The sequence below is a fragment of the Oncorhynchus tshawytscha genome, linkage group LG03 (assembly GCF_018296145.1).
Source record: "Oncorhynchus tshawytscha isolate Ot180627B linkage group LG03, Otsh_v2.0, whole genome shotgun sequence".
Taxonomy (NCBI): Eukaryota; Metazoa; Chordata; class Actinopteri; order Salmoniformes; family Salmonidae; genus Oncorhynchus; species Oncorhynchus tshawytscha.
The window spans coordinates 77,522,091-77,546,041 of NC_056431.1; the positions used below are offsets into that span (position 1 = coordinate 77,522,091).

The window sequence follows — 23,951 nt, forward strand, 5'->3', positions numbered from 1 at the left end:
TTGGTGTTTACCTATCTAGTACAGAACCCATTGGTGTTTACCTATCTAGTACAGAACCCATTGGTGTTTACCTATCTAGTACAGAACCCATTGGTGTTTACCTAGCTAGTACAGAACCCATTGGTGTTTACCTATCTAGTACAGAACCATTGGTGTTTACCTAGCTAGTACAGAACCCATTGGTGTTTACCTATCTAGTACAGAACCCATTGGTGTTTACCTATCTAGTACAGAACCCATTGGTGTTTACCTAGCTAGTACAGAACCCATTGGTGTTTACCTATCTAGTACAGAACATATTGGTGTTTACCTAGCTAGTACAGAACCCATTGGTGTTTACCTAGCTAGTACAGAACCCATTGGTGTTTACCTAGCTAGTACAGAACCCATTGGTGTTTACCTAGCTAGTACAGAACCCATTGGTGTTTACCTATCTAGTACAGAACCCATTGGTGTTTACCTAGCTAGTACAGAACCCATTGGTGTTTACCTAGCTAGTACAGAACCCATTGGTGTTTACCTATCTAGTACAGAACCCATTGGTGTTTACCTATCTAGTACAGAACCCATTGGTGTTTACCTATCTAGTACAGAACCCATTGGTGTTTACCTATCTAGTACAGAACATATTGGTGTTTACCTAGCTAGTACAGAACCCATTGGTGTTTACCTATCTAGTACAGAACCCATTGGTGTTTACCTAGCTAGTACAGAACCCATTGGTGTTTACCTATCTAGTACAGAACCCATTGGTGTTTACCTATCTAGTACAGAACCCATTGGTGTTTACCTATCTAGTACATAACCCATTGGTGTTTACCTATCTAGTACAGAACCCATTGGTGTTTACCTAGCTAGTACAGAACCCATTGGTGTTTACCTATCTAGTACAGAACCCATTGGTGTTTACCTAGCTAGTACAGAACCCATTGGTGTTTACCTAGCTAGTACAGAACCCATTGGTGTTTACCTATCTAGTACAGAACCCATTGGTGTTTACCTATCTAGTACAGAACATATTGGTGTTTACCTAGCTAGTACAGAACCCATTGGTGTTTACCTATCTAGTACAAAACCCATTGGTGTTTACCTATCTAGTACAGAACATATTGGTGTTTACAGGTGTTCAAAGCTCATGTATATGATATGTCTGGCAGTGTGTCTGCATTATTCGGTCTACGTTCAGCAATCTGTCCAGGTATATCTGTAGTCACATGTCTTCATGTGTTCGTGTGACTTAACTTTGTGTTTCACAGTTAAATGGTCTATTTAATATTATCTTCATGAAATCTAAGGAATTATTTTCATTGTGCTGAAAATATGTCAGATGTATTTTGTTATATTATGTCGTGAGAAACTATTTAAAGATCTATTTTTTAAATGACTGAAATGCGTTTTTGCAAGTCTTTACAAATGTGTATTTTCCTCCTGAGCGTAGACTCTAGCTTTTTGTGAACCAAAATGGATTATTAGAGCCCTTTAATGATCCTATTTCAGTAGACAAACGACACGAGCCAGTCACGACAAACTACCATCTGCCAAATCCCCTTCGCTATGTCCAGAATTATTTATTCGGCTTTATTATTTAAAATACTAATGTTCATAGTAGGGGTGCTGGAGGTGCTGCGGAACCCCCTTGATCAAATGAAATAATATTTCCAAAATTATATATATAAAAAATAAATAAACGATTCAGAATACTACACTAGAGATCATAATTTAGTCACAGATGATCAACAGCTTCTAAAAAAAAAAGAAGCAGACCGCCCAAATATAGAACGGCTTGTTGGGTTGTGGCCATAGACATATAATCCATAGAAGGGTCTTGTAACCTCTGACCTCATGGGTACGCTAGCCAGTCCTGACTTGAATCAATAGATGCCATCTATGGATTACATTTCTACGGTTGGTTGAGGCTGTCTGTTTGCTTTTCGCTAAAATCCTTACTGCTGAAAAGAGAAGACTAGTCTGTCTGTAGAAGCAAAAAATAATAATTCTCATCAACTTTTGAGCAATTCTGAGTGAACAGCACTGTTTTTCGAAGTATCTTATCTTGAGATAGGCTATTGGCAGGAGCGCATCGGCCATCACCGTGACTTATAGCCTATTGTATGTCTTCATCATTGGGTGATTCTGAAAAGTGGCACTGAAAAGTTTATTTAGTAGCCTACTGTAGCCTATTATATATATATATATATATATACACAGTACCAGTCAAATGGTTTGGACACACCTACTCATTCCAGGGTATTTCTTTATTTGTACTATTTTCCACATTGTAGAATAACAGTGAAGAATAATAGTGAAGACATCAAAACCATAAAATAACACATGGAATCATTCAGTAACGAAAAAAGTGTTAATCAAAATATATCTTATAGTTGAGATTCTTCAAAGTAACCATTTTTTGCCTTGATGACAGCTTTGCACATTCTCTCAACCAGCTTCATGAGGTAGTCACCTGGAAGGATCGACGCAAGAGATGAGAAGCAGGTACAGGGAGTGAAGGTTTAATAGCTGACGGACATGAAACGGAACAGGAACAGCGTCTGGACAGGAACACATAACAACAATTAATTCGGACCAAGGGAACACCACAGAGGAACAGACAGATATATATAGGGGGTAATCAACAACGTAAAGAAGTCCAGGTGAGTCTGATGAGTGCTAGTGCGCGTAATGATGGTGACAGGTGTGCGTAATGATGGTGACAGGTGCGCGTAATGATGGTGACAGGTTACTAGTTAAAAGTTCATTTGTGTAATTTCTTTCCTCCTTAATGCATTTGAGCCCATCAGTTGTGTTGTGACAAGATAGGGGTGGTATACAGAAGATACAGCCTATTTGGTAAAATACCAAATCCATATTATGGCAAGAACAGCTCAAATAAGCAAAGAGAAACAACAGTCCATCATTACTTTAAGACATGAAGGTCAGTCAATACGGAACATTTCAAGAACTTTTAAAGTTTCTTCAAGTGCAGTCGCAAAAACCCATCAAGCGCTGTGATGAAACTGGCTCACGACAATCTGTTCAGTGGCCTGTTTGCATTCAAGTCCAATTCATTTTTGTTGATCTCAGTGTGTCAGTCAGAGTAGCCACACATGTCAGTCGTGTGTATGGTTTAAAAAATATATATATTATAATATCTTAGATTATTTAAATTACGTAGAATTGGATGAAATGCATTTATAAAATGAAAGAAAAAAATTAATCCTGCATTTCCATGTGTCGGAAACCCATAAAACACTTCCGCTCAACTGTATGCCACTACACAAATGTGATTTATAGATTCATGCAAAATCACACCCCCAACTCAAACCATCTTCCTGCAGCTATGCCAATACTCCACCAATACAAACCCACTATCACACAAGCCAACTCTGTTCAGGTCACTTACCTACGTCGACACACAGTACATTTCATAGACAGTATGGCATATACACGATTATATGTTTGTATAGACATCATTAGCTAATACCATATTATGCCTATCGCCCTTGTCTTTACATATCAATACCGCACAACTTTAACTTTTTAAAACGAGACCTACTATCCTCAGACGGGACTCTACAGTACGTCTCCATCATCTGTGATCCTACAGGCAGAGAAGGGGGCCGTCCGTAACCAAGGTAACTTCCACAGTCGTCTCAGGAGATAAGGGGACTCGTAAATTAACTCCACTTCCTGGTGATACCCTGGCTCACTGTTGACTGATGTCCATCCTGTCTTCTCCATCTCTGCTGAGTCAAGTCCTCTCTCCGATGAAGACCCTGAGAGAAGAACATAGACACATGAGGACGTGGCACCTGTCGTTACACTAAGGCCTGGTGTTTTGGACATCATTTTTAAAAGCTGAGAGTCTGCGTATAAACTTTTATTTTCCCCCGAAAAGATTATTAATGAATCATGATCGGTGCAATATGAGTTAATGAATCATGTTCAGGGTCTATATGAGTTAATGAATCATGATCTGGTGCAATATGAGTTAATGAATCATGATCTGGTGCAATATGAGTTAATGAATCATGATCTGGTGCAATATGAGTTAATGAATCATGATCGGGTGCAATATGAGTTAATGAATCATGTTCAGGTTCTATATGAGTTAATGAATCATGTTCAGGTTCTATATGAGTTAATGAATCATGATCAGGTGCTATATGAGTTAATGAATCATGATCTGGTGCAATATGAGTTAATGAATCATGATCGGGTGCAATATGAGTTAATGAATCATAACCAGGTGCAATATGAGTTAATGAATCATGATCTGGTGCTATATGAGTTAATGAATCATGATCTGGTGCAATATGAGTTAATGAATCATGATCTGGTGCAATATGAGTTAATGAATCATGATCTGGTGCAATATGAGTTAATGAATCATGATCAGGTGCAATATGAGTTAATGAATCATGTTCAGGGTCTATATGAGTTAATGAATCATGATCTGGTGCAATATGAGTTAATGAATCATGACCAGGTGCAATATGAGTTAATGAATCATGATCTGGTGCAATATGAGTTAATGAATCATGACCAGGTGCTCTATGAGTTAATGAATCATGCATCTGATAGGTTAGAGTATTTTTTTAAAATAACTTATAACCATTTAAATAATGACGAGAACGGATAAAGCCCATCAGTCCACATTGATTCAAATGGGACTGTTCTAGTTACAATATTTCTATGCTTGTATCATCAACAACTTTTATAATTTTGTTTTATTTTTAACCTTTATTTACCTAGTCAAGTCAGTTGAAGAACAAATTCTTATTTACATTGACGGCCTACCGGGGAACAGTGGGTTAACTGGTCTAGGAACAGTGGGTTAACTGCCTTGTTCAGGGGCACAGTGGGTTAACTGCCTTGTTCAGGGGCAGTATGACAGATTATTTTTTACATTCTCAGTTAAGGGATTCGATCTTGCAACCTTTGGGGTTACTAGTCCAACACCCTAACCACTAGGCTACCTGCTGGTTACTAGTCCAACACCCTAACCACTAGGCTACCTGCTGGTTACTAGTCCAACACCCTAACCACTAGGCTACCTGCTGGTTACTAGTCCAACACCCTAACCACTAGGCTACCTGCTGGTTACTAGTCCAACACCCTAACCACTAGGCTACCTGCTGGTTACTAGTCCAACACCCTAACCACTAGGCTACCTGCTGGTTACTAGTCCAACACCCTAACCACTAGGCTACCTGCTGGTTACTAGTAACCAACACTCCAACACCTAACCACTAGGCTACCTGCTGGTTACTAGTCCAACTACCTGCTGGTTACTAGTCCAACACCCTAACCACTAGGCTAACCACTAAGACTACCTGCTGGTTACTAGTCCAACACCTAACCACTAGGCTACCTGCTGGTTACTAGTCCAACACCCTAACCACTAGGCTACCTGCTGGTTACTAGTCCAACTGCTCTAACCACTAGGCTACCTGCTGGTTACTAGTCCAACTAGGCTACCTGCTAACCACTAGGCTACCTGCTGGTTACTAGTCCAACACTCTAACCACTAGGCTACCTGCTGGTTACTAGTCCAACGCTCTAACCACTAGGCTACCTGCTGGTTACTAGTCCAACACTCTAACCACTAGGCTACCTGCTGGTTACTAGTCCAACGCTCTAACCACTAGGCTACCTGCTGGTTACTAGTCCAAGTCTAACCACTAGACTACCTGCTGGTTACTAGTCCAACGCTCTAACCACTAGGCTACCTGCTGGTTACTAGTCCAACGCTCTAACCACTAGACTACCTGCTGGTTACTAGTCCAACGCTCTAACCACTAGACTACCTGCTGGTTACTAGTCTAACACTCCAACCACTAGACTACCTGCCTAGTCCAAAACCACTAGACTACCTACTGGTTACTAGTCTAACACTCTAACCACTAGACTACCTGCACAAGACTACCTGCTGGTTACTAGTCCAATGCTCTAACCACTAGACTACCTGCTGGTTACTAGTCCAACGCTCTAACCAAGACTACCTGCCAGGATGTCTAACACTCTAACCACTAGACTACCTGCTGGTTACTAGTCCAATGCTCTAACCACTAGACTACCTGCTGGTTACTAGTCTAACACTCTAACCACTAGACTACCTGCTGAGAAGTCTAACACTCTAACCACTAGACTACCTGCTGGTTATACCAATGCTCTAACCACTAGACTACCTGCTGGTAGTCTAACACTAACCACTAGACTACCTGCTGGTTACTAGTCTAACACTCTAACCACTAGACTACCTGCTGGCAAGCTCTAACCACTAGACTACCTGCTGGTTACTAGTCTAACACTCTAACCACTAGACTACCTGCTGGTTACTAGTCTAACACTCTAACCACTAGGCTACCTGCTGGTTACTAGTCCAACGCTCTAACCACTAGGCTACCTGCTGCCCCAATGAGGAAATAGATAGCACAATGTACTTTACCCGATACTGTATTGTCCAATAAGAAAGCCAGGATGCCCACCAGGAGCACAGGTGAGGTCAGAAGAGAATGGAGAAGGACATCAACACTGACCATACCTGCACAGGTATACACACGATCAGGATATGGGCAAGACACACATTTAGCCACATTGATCTATTGTCCCTGGCTGTGTAATGTCAGAGTAGCCTGGTCCCAGATCTGTTTGTGAAGTAGAGTCAACTCCAAGCAGACTTTAGACCAGTCTACTCTGACCTCAGCCTGGTCCCAGATCTGTTTGTGAAGTAGAGTCAACTCCAAGCAGACTTTAGACCAGCCTACTCTGACATCAGCCTGGTCCCAGATCTGTTTGTGAAGTAGAGTCAACTCCAAGCAGACTTTAGACCAGATGTCAGAGTAGGCTGGTCTAAAGTCTGCTTGGAGTTGACTCTACGGCACAAACAGATCTGGGACCTGGCTAAAATGAGAGAAATTACCAGTGTCAATAAAGACGGTCTGCATGAGGAACCAGTGAGGCAGCACTAGAGACATGAAGACAGCCAAGCCGATGTTGAAGATGTTACGACCAGAGTCGATGTGTGTGAACTGGAAGTACCTCACACCTGTCGCCACGGCAATAGTGTACGTTACACTGAGAAGAGCACCTGAACAGGGATGGAGAGAGAGAGAGAGAGAAGGAGAAATTCATTATCTTTTAATCAGTTAATCTTTCCTCTAGTCAGAAAAATAACATGCAGACAGGCTAGACGAAGACAGACAGAGGACAGATAATTAAACTAACCGTAGATGGCCAAGGGGACAGAAGTGATGAGTTGTGTCAGTCGAGGCGACACTCCTAGGGCCAGTCCCAAGATGGCTGCCAGTTGCACTGTCCACCTGGACCCAGACTAGGAGGAGAGAGAGGAGCAGGAGACAGAGTCAAAACACACTGTCCACCTTGACCCAGACTAGGAGGAGAGAGAGGAGCAGGAGACAGAGTCAAAAGAGACTGTCCACCTTGACCCAGACTAGGAGGAGAGAGAGGAGCAGGTGTCAAACATAGACACTGTATGCAGATTGGGAAATCAGCGCTCACAACGTGTCTCAGAGTAGGAGGGCTGGTCTAGGATCAGTTTTCCCTTTTAAACCATATTGAATAAGAGTGTTGACCTGATCCTAGACCAGCACTCCTATTCTGAGACTCTTTGTGAATACGGGCCCATGTTTTCCCGGGACTTAAATGAAACAGCTAGACAAAAGGACTAGGCTTGAGCTGCTTCTGGGAAACTGACCGTCAAGAGATAAACAGAGAACTTCTAAATTATGTTCACATGACATCATCATCAGTACCTGGCTGAGTCCAAGAGTACAGGTGTTGGGGACACTGCTGCTGAGCCCCAGTGGCGCCCCCATCAGGCCAGCCACCACACTGCCAAGACCCTGGGCCCCAAGGCCCCTGTTACAGGCTGCAGCGGGGGGAGGGGGGACTCCCAGGAGCCGGGCCGTTAGCAGGTACATCCCCACTGAACTGACAGAGGAGGAGAGGGCTGCAACGACACCAGCCGCCATGCCTCGAACTGACAGCAGGGGTAGACCTGTCTCAGCTTCACACACACACACACACACACACACACACACACACACACACACACGCACACACACACACGCACACACACACACACACGCACACACACACACACACGCGCACACACACACGCGCGCACACACACACACACACACACACACGCGCGCACACACACGCACACACACACACGCACACACACACACGCGCACACACGCATGCACACACACACACACACAGTATATATGGAGAGATCATACTTTTATATTTACAACATGACATTAACATTACCGTGCTTCTACACCTGCATTGCTTGCTGTTTGGGGTTTTAGGCTGGGTTTCTGTACAGCACTTTGAGATATCAGCTGATGTAAGAAGGGCTTTATAAATACATTTGATTTGATTTGATTAACCTTAAAAATATTTTCTATATTTGACTGATGCCGAATAGACGGAGACGGTCTCTATGTTCCTCCACTGGTTATTACCTTAGAAACACCGGAGAGCATAGCACAGCGTATCGTTAGTGTTAATTGTCTCTGCTGACCTGCCAGAGGGGGACTGAGCCACGGCACAGTGAAGGGGTCCGACTGTAAAGGTTTGGGAAGGGAAGTGTTGCTCGTCTTCAGTGCCGGCAGCAGCTCGGAGACGGAACGGAGACGTAAAACCCCAAAACTCTCCAAGACTTCACACAGAGCCCACACACTCAGTAGGGGAAGCAGCAACTGCAATAAAATATTATTATTTAAAAAATATATATATAGTTTGACTTTCACATCTACAGTAATGTGCTTTGATTTTCTTGCTAACAGACAGAGGTAACAGGTAAGGTAACAGACAGTCACTGTCACCACAGACAAACTCAACAAGGTAACAGACAGTCACCCTAGACAAACTCAACAAGGTAACAGACAGTCACCCTAGACAAACTCAACAAGGTAACAGACAGTCACCCTAGACAAACTCAACAAGGTAACAGACAGTCACCCCAGACAAACTCAACAAGGTAACAGACAGTCACCCCAGACAAACTCAACAAGGTAACAGACAGTCACCCCAGACAAACTCAACAAGGTAACAGACAGTCATCCCAGACAAACTCAACAAGGTAACAGACAGTCACCCCAGACAAACTCAACAAGGTAACAGACAGTCACCCCAGACAAACTCAACAAGGTAACAGACAGTCACCCCAGACAAACTCAACAAGGTAACAGACAGTCATCCCAGACAAACTCAACAAGGTAACAGACAGTCACCCAGACAAACTCAACAAGGTAACAGACAGTCATCCCAGACAAACTCAACAAGGTAACAGACAGTCATCCCAGACAAACTCAACAAGGTAACAGACAGTCACCCCAGACAAACTCAACAAGGTAACAGACAGTCATCCCAGACAAACTCAACAAGGTAACAGACAGTCACCCCAGACAAACTCAACAAGGTAACAGACAGTCACCCCAGACAAACTCAACAAGGTAACAGACAGTCATCCCAGACAAACTCAACAGTCAGTCACCCCAGACAAACTCAACAAGGTAACAGACAGTCACCCCAGACAAACTCAACAAGGTAACAGACAGTCACCCCAGACAAACTCAACAAGGTAACAGACAGTCACCCCAGACAAACTCAACAAGGTAACAGACAGTCACAGTCACTGTCACCCCAGACAAACTCAACAAGGTAACAGACAGTCACCCCAGACAAACTCAACAAGGTAGTACAGACAGTCACCCTAGACAAACTCAACAAGGTAACAGACAGTCACCCCAGACAAACTCAACAAGGTAACAGACAGTCACCCCAGACAAACTCAACAAGGTAACAGACACACAGTTTTAATTGAATCTACTGAATAAGAGTTAGTTTAAGTTCTTTTAGATTGAAGTTTAGTGATGTCATGTCAATTCATCCCCAGGCCAGGATGAGAGCGTATGATTGGGTGAGAGAGGGGAAAAGAAAAAAGAAAGGCATTTCCCTCAAACGTGTCAGAAAGGGTACAATCAATCAACCAATCAGGAGAGACTCACAGAGAGCATCCTGCAGACAGGCAGCTGAGGCATGCTGAGGCATGCTGGGAGCATGTAGGAGCGTAGATGCTGGGACAGGAGCACTAGGAGGATGACTGTCCTACACAGAGAAACAGGACAGTGTTAATTCAGATATTCAGATATTACAATTTAGATATTCATAAAAGTTCACAAAAAAACATGACTGAATGCATGAGAGTTTGACACAGAAGAACGGACGGACAGACAGACAGATTTACAGAAGGACGGACAGACAGACAGACAGACAGACAGACAAACGAACGGCCGGACAGACAGACAGACAGACAGACAGACAGACAGACAGACAGACAGACAGACAGACGAACGGCCGGACAGACAGACAGACAGACGGAGTCACAGAAGGACGGACAGACAGACAGACAGACAGACAGATACACAGAGAAACGTACAGTGCAGCGATGGCCCAGTGGTCTGAGCAGAGCAGAGCAGCCTCTCTGTAGATGGAGAAGCCCAGTAGACACAACAGGGGGGCTATGACCAGCGGACCACAGTGTCTCAGAACCACACCACTCAGACCTGTCACACCCAGAAACAGCTGGACCATGCCCACTATCACAGTCATACCCTGGAGCTACATAGAAACACACAGAGAGAGATTAGATTTGGCCCAGCATTAGACTAGAACAGAGGGAGAGATATGGCCCAGCATCATGGAGCCAATTTTTCAGTTTTTGATTTGTTAAAAAAGTTTGAAATATCCAGTAAATGTCGTTTCACTTCATGATTGTGTCCCACTTGTTGTTGATTCTTCACAAAAAATACAGTTTTATATCTTTATGTTTGAAGCCTGAAATGTGGCAAAAGGTTGCAAAGTTCAAAGGGGCCGAATACTTTCGCAAGGCACTGTATGGCCCAGCATTAGACTAGAACAGAGTGAGAGATATGGCCCAGCATTAGAATAGAACAGAGGGAGAGATATGGCCCAGCATTAGAATAGAACAGAGGGAGAGATATGGCCCAGCATTAGACTAGAACAGAGGGAGAGATATGGCCCAGCATTAGACTAGAACAGAGGGAGAGATTAGATATGGCCCAGCATTAGAATAGAACAGAGGGAGAGATTAGATATGGCCCAGCATTAGAATAGAACAGAGGGAGAGATTAGATATGGCCCAGCATTAGACTAGAACAGAGGGAGAGATTAGATATGGCCCAGCATTAGACTAGAACAGAGGGAGAGATATGGCCCAGCATTAGAATAGAACAGAGGGAGAGATTAGATATGGCCCAGCATTAGACTAGAACAGAGGGAGAGATATGGCCCAGCATTAGACTAGAACAGAGGGAGAGATATGGCCCAGCATTAGACTAGAACAGAGGGAGAGATATGGCCCAGCATTAGACTAGAACAGAAGGAGAGATATGGCCCAGCATTAGAATAGAACAGAGGGAGAGATATGGCCCAGCATTAGACTAGAACAGAGGGAGAGATTAGATATGGCCCAGCATTAGAATAGAACAGAGGAGAGATTAGATATGGCCCAGCATTAGAATAGAACAGAGGGAGAGATTAGACATGGCCCAGCATTAGACTAGAACAGAGGGAGAGATATGGCCCAGCATTAGACTAGAACAGAGGGAGAGATATGGCCCAGCATTAGAATAGAACAGAGGGAGAGATATTGCCCAGCATTAGACTAGAACAGAGGGAGAGATATGGCCCAGCATTAGAATAGAACAGAGGGAGAGATTAGACATGGCCCAGCATTAGACTAGAACAGAGTGAGAGATTAGATATGGCCCAGCATTAGACTACAACAGAGTGAGAGATTAGATATGGCCCAGCATTAGACTAGAACAGAGTGAGAGATTAGATATGGCCCAGCATTAGAATAGAACAGAGGGAGAGATATGGCCCAGCATTAGACTAGAACAGAGGAGAGATTAGATATGGCCCAGCATTAGAATAGAACAGAGGGAGAGATTAGATATGGCCCAGCATTAGACTAGAACAGAGGGAGAGATATGGCCCAGCATTAGACTAGAACAGAGGGAGAGATTAGATATGGCCCAGCATTAGAATAGAACAGAGGGAGAGATATGGCCCAGCATTAGACTAGAACAGAGGGAGAGATTAGATATGGCCCAGCATTAGAATAGAACAGAGGGAGAGATTAGATATGGCCCAGCAGTAGAATAGAACAGAGGAGAGATTAGATATGGCCCAGCATTAGACTAGAACAGAGGGAGAGATTAGATATGGCCCAGCATTAGACTAGAACAGAGGAGAGATTAGATATGGCCCAGCATTAGACTAGAACAGAGGGAGAGATATGGCCCAGCATTAGACTACAACAGAGGGAGAGATTAGATATGGCCCAGCATTAGAATAGAACAGAGGGAGAGATATGGCCCAGCATTAGACTAGAACAGAGGGATAGATTAGATATGGCCCAGCATTAGAATAGAACAGAGGGAGAGATTAGATATGGCCCAGCATTAGAATAGAACAGAGGAGAGATTAGATATGGCCCAGCATTAGACTAGAACAGAGGGAGAGATTAGATATGGCCCAGCATTAGACTAGAACAGAGGGAGAGATTAGATATGGCCCAGCATTAGAATAGAACAGAGGAGAGATTAGATATGGCCCAGCATTAGACTAGAACAGAGGGAGAGATTAGATATGGCCCAGCATTAGACTAGAACAGAGGGAGAGATTAGATATGGCCCAGCATTAGAATAGAACAGAGGGAGAGATTAGATATGGCCCAGCATTAGAATAGAACAGAGGAGAGATTAGATATGGCCCAGCATTAGACTAGAACAGAGGGAGAGATTAGATATGGCCCAGCATTAGACTAGAACAGAGGGAGAGATTAGATATGGCCCAGCATTAGACTAGAACAGAGGGAGAGATATGGCCCAGCATTAGACTAGAACAGAGGGAGAGATTAGATATGGCCCAGCATTAGAATAGAACAGAGGGAGAGATATGGCCCAGCATTAGACTAGAACAGAGGGAGAGATTAGATATGGCCCAGCATTAGAATAGAACAGAGGGAGAGATTAGATATGGCCCAGCATTAGAATAGAACAGAGGAGAGATTAGATATGGCCCAGCATTAGACTAGAACAGAGGGAGAGATTAGATATGGCCCAGCATTAGACTAGAACAGAGGGAGAGATTAGATATGGCCCAGCATTAGACTAGAACAGAGGGAGAGATATGGCCCAGCATTAGACTACAACAGAGGGAGAGATTAGATATGGCCCAGCATTAGACTAGAACAGAGGGAGAGATATGGCCCAGCATTAGACTAGAACAGAGGGAGAGATATGGCCCAGCATTAGACTAGAACAGAGGGAGAGATATGGCCCAGCATTAGAATAGAACAGAGGGAGAGATATGGCCCAGCATTAGAATAGAACAGAGGGAGAGATATGGCCCAGCATTAGACTAGAACAGAGGGAGAGATTAGATATGGCCCAGCATTAGAATAGAACAGAGGAGAGATTAGATATGGCCCTTCATTAGACTAGAACAGAGGGAGAGATATGGCCCAGCATTAGAATAGAACAGAGGGAGAGATATGGCCCAGCATTTGAATAGAACAGAGGGAGAGATATGGCCCAGCATTAGACTAGAACAGAGGGAGAGATTAGATATGGCCCAGCATTAGACTAGAACAGAGGGAGAGATATGGCCCAGCATTAGAATAGAACAGAGGAGAGATTAGATATGGCCCAGCATTAGACTAGAACAGAGGGAGAGATATGGCCCAGCATTAGACTAGAACAGAGGGAGAGATATGGCCCAGCATTAGAATAGAACAGACGGAGAGATATGGCCCAGCATTAGACTAGAACAGAGGGAGAGATTAGATATGGCCCAGCATTAGAATAGAACAGAGGGAGCGATATGGCCCAGCATTAGAATAGAACAGAGGGAGAGATTAGATATGGCCCAGCATTAGAATAGAACAGAGGGAGAGATATGGCCCAGCATTAGACTAGAACAGAGGGAGAGATATGGCCCAGCATTAGAATAGAACAGAGGGAGAGATATGGCCCAGCATTAGACTAGAACAGAGGGAGAGATTAGATATGGCCCAGCATTAGAATAGAACAGAGGGAGCGATATGGCCCAGCATTAGAATAGAACAGAGGGAGAGATTAGATATGGCCCAGCATTAGAATAGAACAGAGGGAGAGATATGGCCCAGCATTAGAATAGAACAGAGGGAGAGATTAGATATGGCCCAGCATCAGAATAGAACAGAGGGAGAGATTAGATATGGCCCAGCATCAGAATAGAACAGAGGGAGAGATTAGATATGGCCCAGCATTAGAATAGAACAGAGGGAGAGATATGGCCCAGCATTAGACTAGAACAGAGGGAGAGATTAGATATGGCCCAGCATCAGAATAGAACAGAGGGAGAGATTAGATATGGCCCAGCATTAGAATAGAACAGAGGGAGAGATATGGCCCAGCATTAGACTAGAACAGAGGGAGAGATATGGCCCAGCATTAGACTAGAACAGAGGGAGAGATTAGATATGGCCCAGCATTAGACTAGAACAGAGGGAGAGATATGGCCCAGCATTAGAATAGAACAGAGGGAGAGATATGGCCCAGCATTAGACTAGAACAGAGGGAGAGATTAGATATGGCCCAGCATTAGACTAGAACAGAGGGAGAGATTAGATATGGCCCAGCATTAGACTAGAACAGAGGGAGAGATTAGATATGGCCCAGCATTAGACTAGAACAGAGGGAGAGATTAGATATGGCCCAGCATTAGACTAGAACAGAGGGAGAGATTAGATATGGCCCAGCATTAGACTAGAACAGAGGGAGAGATTAGATATGGCCCAGCATTAGACTAGAACAGAGGGAGAGATTAGATATGGCCCAGCATTAGAATAGAACAGAGGGAGAGATATGGCCCAGCATTAGACTAGAACAGAGGGAGAGATTAGATATGGCCCAGCATTAGACTAGAACAGAGGGAGAGATTAGATATGGCCCAGCATTAGACTAGAACAGAGGGAGAGATATGGCCCAGCATTAGACTAGAACAGAGGGAGAGATATGGCCCAGCATTAGAATAGAACAGAGGGAGAGATATGGCCCAGCATTAGACTAGAACAGAGGGAGAGATATGGCCCAGCATTAGAATAGAACACAGGGAGAGATATGGCCCAGCATTAGACTAGAACAGAGGGAGAGATTAGATATGGCCCAGCATCAGAATAGAACAGAGGGAGAGATATGGCCCAGCATTAGACTAGAACAGAGGGAGAGATATGGCCCAGCATTAGACTAGAACAGAGGGAGAGATATGGCCCAGCATCAGAATAGAACAGAGGGAGAGATTAGATATGGCCCAGCATCAGAATAGAACAGAGGGAGAGAGGGGGGTGAAATATTCACTGTATAGTACAGATAGAAACAAAATGGCTGAATTGCAGAAAAACATCAAGTGATGAGGACAGAAAAGGAGATGACATGATGTCACACCATTAAACAGGATGGTTGAATATGTAAATATCCATAAATGGTCTTTAAAATCAATACAGATGAAGTTTTCTGAACAAGAGTTTTATTTCCATAAAACTAAATCCACCATTTTTTTCTCATTTGGGTACCTACACTTTGAAGTCGGAAGTTTTACAGACACCTGCAGCAAAGCACCCCCACAACATGATGCTGCCACCCCCGTGCTTCACGGTTGGGATGCTGTTCTTCGGCTTGGAAGCCTCCCCCTTTTTCCTCCAAACATAACGATGGTCATTATGGCCAAACAGTTCTATTTTTGTTTCATCAGACCAGAAGACATTTCTCCGAAAAGTACAATCTTTGTCCCCATGTGCAGTTGCAAACCGTAGCCTGGCTTTTTTATGTCGTTTTTGGAGCAGTGGCTTCTTCCTTGCTGAGCGGCCTTTCAGGTTATGTCGATATAGGACTCGTTTTATAGTGGATATAGATACTTTTGTACCTGTTTCCTCCAGCATCTTCACAAGGTCCATTGATGTTGTTCTGGGATTGATTTGCACTTTTCGCACAAAAGTACGTTCATCTCTAGGAGACAGAACGCGTCTCCCTCCTGAGCGGTATGACGGCTGCGTGGTCCCTTGGTGTTTATACTTGCGTACTATTGTTTATACAGATGAACGTGGTACCTTCAGGCATTTGGAAATTACCGGTACCACCTGTATATAGTCTCCACAATGACTCTGTACCGGTACACCCTGTATATAGCCTCCACTTTGACTCTGTACCGGTACCCCCTGTATATAGCCTCCACATTGACTCTGTACCGTAACACCCTGTATATAGCCTCCACATTGACTCTGTACCGGTACCCCCTGTATATAGCCTCCACATTGACTCTGTACAGTAACACCCTGTATATAGCCTCCACATTGACTCTGTACCGTAACACCCTGTATATAGCCTCCACATTGACTCTGTACCGGTACCCCTGTATATAGCCTCCACATTGACTCTGTACAGTAACACCCTGTATATAGCCTCCACATTGACTCTGTACTGGTACCCCTGTATATAGCCTCCACATTGACTCAGTACCGGTACACCCTGTATATAGCCTCCACATTGACTCTGTACCGGTACCCCCTGTATATAGCCTCCACATTGACTCTGTACTGGTACCCCTGTATATAGCCTCCACATTGACTCTGTACTGGTACCCCTGTATATAGCCTCCACATTGACTCTGTACCGTAATACCCTGTATATAGCCTCCACATTGACTCTGTACCGTAATACCCTGTATATAGCCTCCACATTGACTCTGTACCGTAATACCCTGTATATAGCCTCCACATTGACTCTGTACAGTAACACCCTGTATATAGCCTCCACATTGACTCTGTACCGGTACCCCCTGTATATAGCCTCCACATTGACTCTGTACAGTAACACCCTGTATATAGCCTCCACATTGACTCTGTACCGTAATACCCTGTATATAGCCTCCACATTGACTCTGTACAGTAACACCCTGTATATAGCCTCCACATTGACTCTGTACAGTAACTCCCTGTATAAAGCCTCGCTATTGTTATTTTACTACTGCTGTTTAATTATTTGTTACTTTTATTTTCAATTTTTTACTTAACACTTTTTTTTCTTAAAACCTCTTAGTGCCACCCGACACGCAGGCGTCCCATCTAGCCATCAGAAAATGCAAATGCGCCACGCCAAATGCTAATAGCACTCGTTAAAACTCAAACTTTCATTAAAACACACATGCAGGGCACTGAATTAAAGCTACACTCGTTGTGAATCTAGCCAACAAGTCAGATTTTTCGAAAAAGTAGGCCTAAGCTTAAAAGGTTAACTTCTTAAAGCTGTAAGGTCTACTACACCTGTTGTATTCAGCATTTCACTGTGAGGTCCACTACACCTGTTGTATTCAGCATTTCACTGTAAGGTCTACTACACCTGTTGTATTCAGCATTTCACTGTAAGGTCTACTACACCTGTTGTATTCAGCATTTCACTGTAAGGTCTACTACACCTGTTGTATTCAGCATTTCACTGTAAGGTCTACTACACCTGTTGTATTCAGCATTTCACTGTAAGGTCTACTACACCTGTTGTATTCAGCATTTCACTGTGAGGTCTACTACACCTGTTGTATTCAGCATTTCACTGTAAGGTCTACTACACCTGTTGTATTCAGCATTTCACTGTAATGTCTACTACACCTGTTGTATTCAGCATTTCACTGTAAGGTCTACTACACCTGTTGTATTCAGCATTTCACTGTAAGGTCTACTACACCTGTTGTATTCAGCATTTCACTGTAAGGTCTACTACACCTGTTGTATTCAGCATTTCACTGTGAGGTCTACTACACCTGTTGTATTCAGCATTTCACTGTGAGGTCTACTACACCTGTTGTATTCAGCATTTCACTGTGAGGTCTACTACACCTGTTGTATTCAGCATTTCACTGTGAGGTCTACTACACCTGTTGTATTCAGCATTTCACTGTGAGGTCTACTACACCTGTTGTATTCAGCATTTCACTGTGAGGTCTACTACACCTGTTGTATTCAGCATTTCACTGTAAGGTCTACTACACCTGTTGTATTCAGCATTTCACTGTGAGGTCTACTACACCTGTTGTATTCAGCATTTCACTGTAAGGTCTACTACACCTGTTGTATTCAGCATTTCACTGTGAGGTCTACTACACCTGTTGTATTCAGCATTTCACTCTGAGGTCTACTACACCTGTTGTATTCAGCATTTCACTGTAATGTCTACTACACCTATTGTATTCAGCATTTCACTGTAATGTCTACTACACCTATTGTATTCAGCATTTCACTGTGAGGTCTACTACACCTGTTGTATTCAGCATTTCACTGTAAGGTCTACTACACCTGTTGTATTCAGCATTTCACTGTGAAGTCTACTACACCTGTTGTATTCAGCATTTCACTGTAAGGTCTACTACACCTGTTGTATTCAGCACATGTGACAAATAGAATTCGATTTGATTTGATTTACTATTGTAGTAGTAAAGTCTCTTGATAAAGATAATGAAAAAATGTTTTAATCTAAACATAACTCCTGAATGTGAGAAGAGGAGGTGGTCTGGTCTGTGGGTTCAGCACCACGGACAGCAACACTACAGCCTGAGTACAGTACCTCTCTGACTGGGTTGGCTCTGGGCAGGATGTCCTCCTCACTCTCCCTACAGTGCCCTCTGCAGGCCGGTTCAGTAACTGCAGGAAATCAATACCAGTCGTACCATTAACCACAACGAGATACAAAGGCCATGTTCACACTCATGTTGTACAACTGATAGACAACGCATTTGACACAACGGTTGTGACATTTTTTTTTAATGAGTTTGTCAGCCAAAACAACGTTGTGTCAAATGAGTTTTACATCAGTTGTACAACCTCGGTGTGACCTTGGCCTGAGGTAAACGGTAGGTTGTCAGATTGACAGCTAACTCACCAATCTGGGCAGTGAGGACTACAGCAGGGATCAGGGTTTCCAGAGATGGAGCCTGGACCAGAGGGAGGCTGAGGAAGAGAGAGTTCTGATTGTATTCACGTCAGTCACCTTGTTTAAATGCCTGGTTTGATCATCATAGACAGGTGTGAGTGAGAGAGTAGAGAGATAATGTAAAAAATATATATATTTTTAAAAAAGGGCAAACTAATTGAATGATTGTGAGGAATTCCTCACCATGTCCCCAGACAGCTCTGTATCAGAGTGGAGAAAGCGGAGTAGAACAACATGGAGGACAGTAACCTCTCTCTCTCTCCATCCTGTAACAGAAGATGTTGCTGCAACACACCAAGGACTAGAACCAGCAGAGAGCACTGCACAAACACCTGCTGTAGAGAGAGAGAGATTCACAAGAACTGCAGTATGAAACAGGTACAAAGAGCAAGCCAGTGGTAGGTAGGTACCAACAGCTAGCCAGCGGTAGGTAGGTACCAACAGCTAGCCAGTGGTAGGTAGGTACCAACTGCTAGCCAGTGGTAGGTAGGTGCCAACAGCTAGCCAGTGGTAGGTAGGTACCAACAGCTAGCCAGTGGTAGGTACCAATAGCTAGCCAGTGGTAGGTAAGTACCAACAGCTAGCCAGTGGTAGGTAGGTACCAACAGCTAGCCAGTGGTTGGTAGGTACCAACAGCTAGCCAGTGGTAGGTAGGTACCAAAAGCTAGCCAGTGGTAGGTAGGTACCAACAGCTAGCCAGTGGTAGATAGGTACCAACAGCTAGCCAGTGGTAGGTAGGTACCAACAGCTAGCCAGTGGTAGGTAGGTACCAACAGCTAGCCAGTGGTAGATAGGTACCAACAGCTAGCCAGTGGTAGGTAGGTGCCAACAGCTAGCCTGTGGTAGGTAGATACCAACAGCTAGCCAGTGGTAGGTTGGTACCAACAGCTAGCCAGTGGTAGGTAGGTACCAACAGCTAGCCAGTGGTAGGTAGGTACCAACAGCTAGCCAGTGGTAGGTAGGTAGGTACCAACAGCTAGCCCGTGGTAGGTAGGTAGGTACCAACAGCTAGCCAGTGGTAGGTAGGTAGGTACCAACAGCTAGCCAGTGGTAGGTAGGTAGGTACCAAAAGCTAGCCAGTGGTAGGTAGGTACCAACAGCTAGCCAGTGGTAGGTAGGTAGGTACCAACAGCTAGCCAGTGGTAGGTAGGTAAGTACCAACAGCTAGCCAGTGGTAGGTAGGCAAGTACCAACAGCTAGCCAGTGGTAGGTAGGTACCAACAGCTAGCCAGTGGTAGGTAGGTACCAACAGCTAGCCAGTGGTAGGTAGGTACCAACAGCTAGCCAGTGGTAGGTAGGTAGGTACCAACAGCTAGCCAGTGGTAGGTAGGTAAGTACCAACAGCTAGCCAGTGGTAGGTAGGTACCAACAGCTAGCCAGTGGTAGGTAGGTACCAACAACTAGCCAGTGGTAGGTAGGTACCAACAATGTTTCGTATTGCGTCAGACAACAACATTGACGAATACGCTGATTCGGTGTGCGAGTTCATTAGAACGTGCGTTGAAGATGTCGTTCCCATAGCAACGATTAAAACATTCCCTAACCAGAAACCGTGGATTGATGGCAGCATTCGTGTGAAACTGAAGGCACGAACCACTGCTTTTAATCAGGGCAAGGTGTCTGGTAACATGACTGAATACAAACAGTGCAGCTATTCCCTCCGCAAGGCTATCAAACAAGCTAAGCGCCAGTACAGAGACAAAGTAGAATCTCAATTCAACGGCTCAGACACAAGAGGCATGTGGCAGGGTCTACAGTCAATCACGGACTACAGGAAGAAACCCAGCCCAGTCACGGACCAGGATTTCTTGCTCCCAGGCAGACTAAATAACTTTTTGCCCGCTTTGAGGACAATACAGTGCCACTGACACGGCCTGCAACGGAAACATGCGGTCTCTCCTTCACTGCAGCCGAAGTGAGTAAGACATTTAAACGTGTTAACCCTCGCAAGGCTGCAGGCCCAGACGGCATCCCCAGCCGCGCCCTCAGAGCATGCGCAGACCAGCTGGCCGGTGTGTTTACGGACATATTCAATCAATCCCTATGCCAGTCTGCTGTTCCCACATGCTTCAAGAGGGCCACCATTGTTCCTGTTCCCAAGAAAGCTAAGGTAACTGAGCTAAACGACTACCGCCCGTAGCACTCACATCCGTCATCATGAAGTGCTTTGAGAGACTAGTCAAGGACCACATCACCTCCACCCTACCTGACACCCTTGACCCACTCCAATTTGCTTACCGCCCAAATAGGTCCACAGACGATGCAATCTCAACCACACTGCACACTGCCCTAACCCATCTGGACAAGAGGAATACCTATGTGAGAATGCTGTTCATCGACTACAGCTCGGCATTCAACACCATAGTACCCTCCAAGCTCGTCATCAAGCTCGAGACCCTGGGTCTCGACCCCGCCCTGTGCAACTGGGTACTGGACTTCCTGACGGGCCGCCCCCAGGTGGTGAGGGTAGGCAACAACATCTCCTCCCCGCTGATCCTCAACACTGGGGCCCCACAAGGGTGCGTTCTGAGCCCTCTCCTGTACTCCCTGTTCACCCACGACTGCGTGGCCATGCACGCCTCCAACTCAATCATCAAGTTTGCGGACGACACAACAGTGGTAGGCTTGATTACCAACAACGACGAGACGGCCTACAGGGAGGAGGTGAGGGCCCTCGGAGTGTGGTGTCAGGAAAATAACCTCACACTCAACGTCAACAAAACTAAGGAGATGATTGTGGACTTCAGGAAACAGCAGAGGGAACACCCCCATCCACATCGATGGAACAGTAGTGGAGAGGGTAGCAAGTTTTAAGTTCCTTGGCATACACATCACAGACAAACTGAATTGGTCCACTCACACAGACAGCATCGTGAGGAAGGCGCAGCAGCGCCTCTTCAACCTCAGGAGGCTGAAGAAATTCGGCTTGTCACCAAAAGCACTCACAAACTTCTACAGATGCACAATCGAGAGCATCCTGGCGGGCTGTATCACCGCCTGGTATGGCAACTGCACCGCCCTCAACCGTAAGGCTCTCCAGAGGGTAGTGAGGTCTGCACAACGCATCACCGGGGGCAAACTACCTGCCCTCCAGGACACCTACACCACCCGATGCTACAGGAAGGCCATAAAGATCATCAAGGACATCAACCACCCGAGCCACTGCCTGTTCACCCCGCTGTCATCCAGAAGGCGAGGTCAGTACAGGTGCATCAAAGCTGGGACCGAGAGACTGAAAAACAGCTTCTATCTCAAGGCCATCAGACTGTTAAACAGCCACCACTAACATTGAGTGGCTACTGCCAACACACTGTCAATGACACTGACTCTACTCCAGCCACTTTAATCATGGGAATTGATGGGAAATGATGTAAATATATCACTAGCCACTTTAAACAATGCTACCTTATATAATGTTACTTACCCTACATTATTCATCTCATATGCATACGTTGATACTGTACTCTATATCATCGACTGCATCCTTATGTAATACATGTATCACTAGCCACTTTAACTATGCCACTTGGTTTACATACTTATCTCATATGTACATACTGTACTCGATATCATCTACTGTATCTTGCCTATGCTGCTCTGTACCATCACTCATTCATATATCCTTATGTACATATTCTTTATCCCCTTACACTGTGTATAAGACAGTAGTTTTTTTGGAATTGTTAGTTAGATTACTTGTTCGTTATTACTGCATTGTCGGAACTAGAAGCACAAGCATTTCGCTACACTCGCATTAACATCTGCTAACCATGTGTATGTGACAAATAAAATTTGATTTGAACAGCTAGCCAGTGGTAGGTAGATACCAACAGCTAGCCAGTGGTAGGTAGGTACCAACAGCTAGCCAGTGGTAGGTAGGTACCAACAGCTAGCCAGTGGTAGGTAGGTACCAACAGCTAGCCAGTGGTAGGTAGGTACCAACAGCTAGCCAGTGGTAGGTAGGTACCAACAGCTAGCCAGTGGTAGATAGGTACCAACTGAGATTTAAACAACAACCTACATGTGGTCTCTGGTCACTGCATGTTTCTCCATACCACTTTATGTTGAACTGTTTCAAGAGGAAGTACACATCAAATATATACTATAATATATGACACAATGCAGACGTTTTTATCCAAAGCAACTTACAGTCATGCGTACATATATTCAACTTAACTACAACAATGGCTTTGTCACTTAGCTGAGTCACCAAGGGGCTTACCTGTACCGCCAACAGCAGGTTTAGAAAGCAGGGTGGATGTTGGTTCACACTTGAGATATCTGTGTTGCTGGTGCTTCTGGTTTCGTCAGGAAGCTCGGGGTCAAAACGCTGACCTGCATCCATTATCATACACGGCTGTTGTCTTCTTGGCAAAACTCCTTACATGAATACAGATTTCCTTCTCTCTCTCTCTCGCCCTTTTCTTCTCACTCCTCTCTTTATCTCTCCCCCTCTCTCTTGCTCTCGGTCTTCAACTCATCAGCTGCAAAACCACTACAACAACAACAACAGAGGATCAGCTGAAACGTGTAGGAATTCTGTCCCCTCTCTTATGTCCTAGGTGAACTTTGACCCAGGATAGTTCCAAGTCAGTAGTTTGTCATTACTTGTATCTCCTTCTTTTAATCATTATCTTCACACACACACACACACACACACACACACACACACACACACACACCAAAACAATGAGTGTGTGAGCTAAAATGCCTACTGGATTGATTTAAAGGTCCTCACTATCATGACTGTAAGATTATATAATCTCGGGAACCCAGAACTGAATCTTGAGCCAAATTGTTAAGTCTGTCGCAAAAAGACTACAGGTTATAAAATCACACATACTGTGAAGATGTGTTGAGAGAAAA

The 23,951-nt window shown here is 44.5% G+C and overlaps 1 protein-coding gene across 1 annotated transcript; it reads right to left on the reverse strand.

The window, feature by feature from the left end:
* Positions 1 to 2,419: 2,419 nt before the first annotated feature.
* Positions 2,420 to 23,668, reverse strand: slc23a3 (solute carrier family 23 member 3). The gene is made up of 13 exons (XM_042320026.1): positions 23,308 to 23,668; positions 19,269 to 19,420; positions 19,035 to 19,102; positions 18,720 to 18,796; positions 10,475 to 10,656; positions 10,044 to 10,143; positions 8,555 to 8,732; positions 7,776 to 8,029; positions 7,228 to 7,333; positions 6,923 to 7,090; positions 6,449 to 6,544; positions 3,554 to 3,773; positions 2,420 to 2,549 (listed from the first exon to the last, which is right to left on the reverse strand). Exons 1-12 carry the CDS (start codon positions 23,434 to 23,436, stop codon positions 3,571 to 3,573), a joined length of 1,713 nt encoding a protein of 570 aa, XP_042175960.1. The 5' UTR covers positions 23,437 to 23,668; the 3' UTR covers positions 2,420 to 2,549; positions 3,554 to 3,570.
* Positions 23,669 to 23,951: the final 283 nt, after the last annotated feature.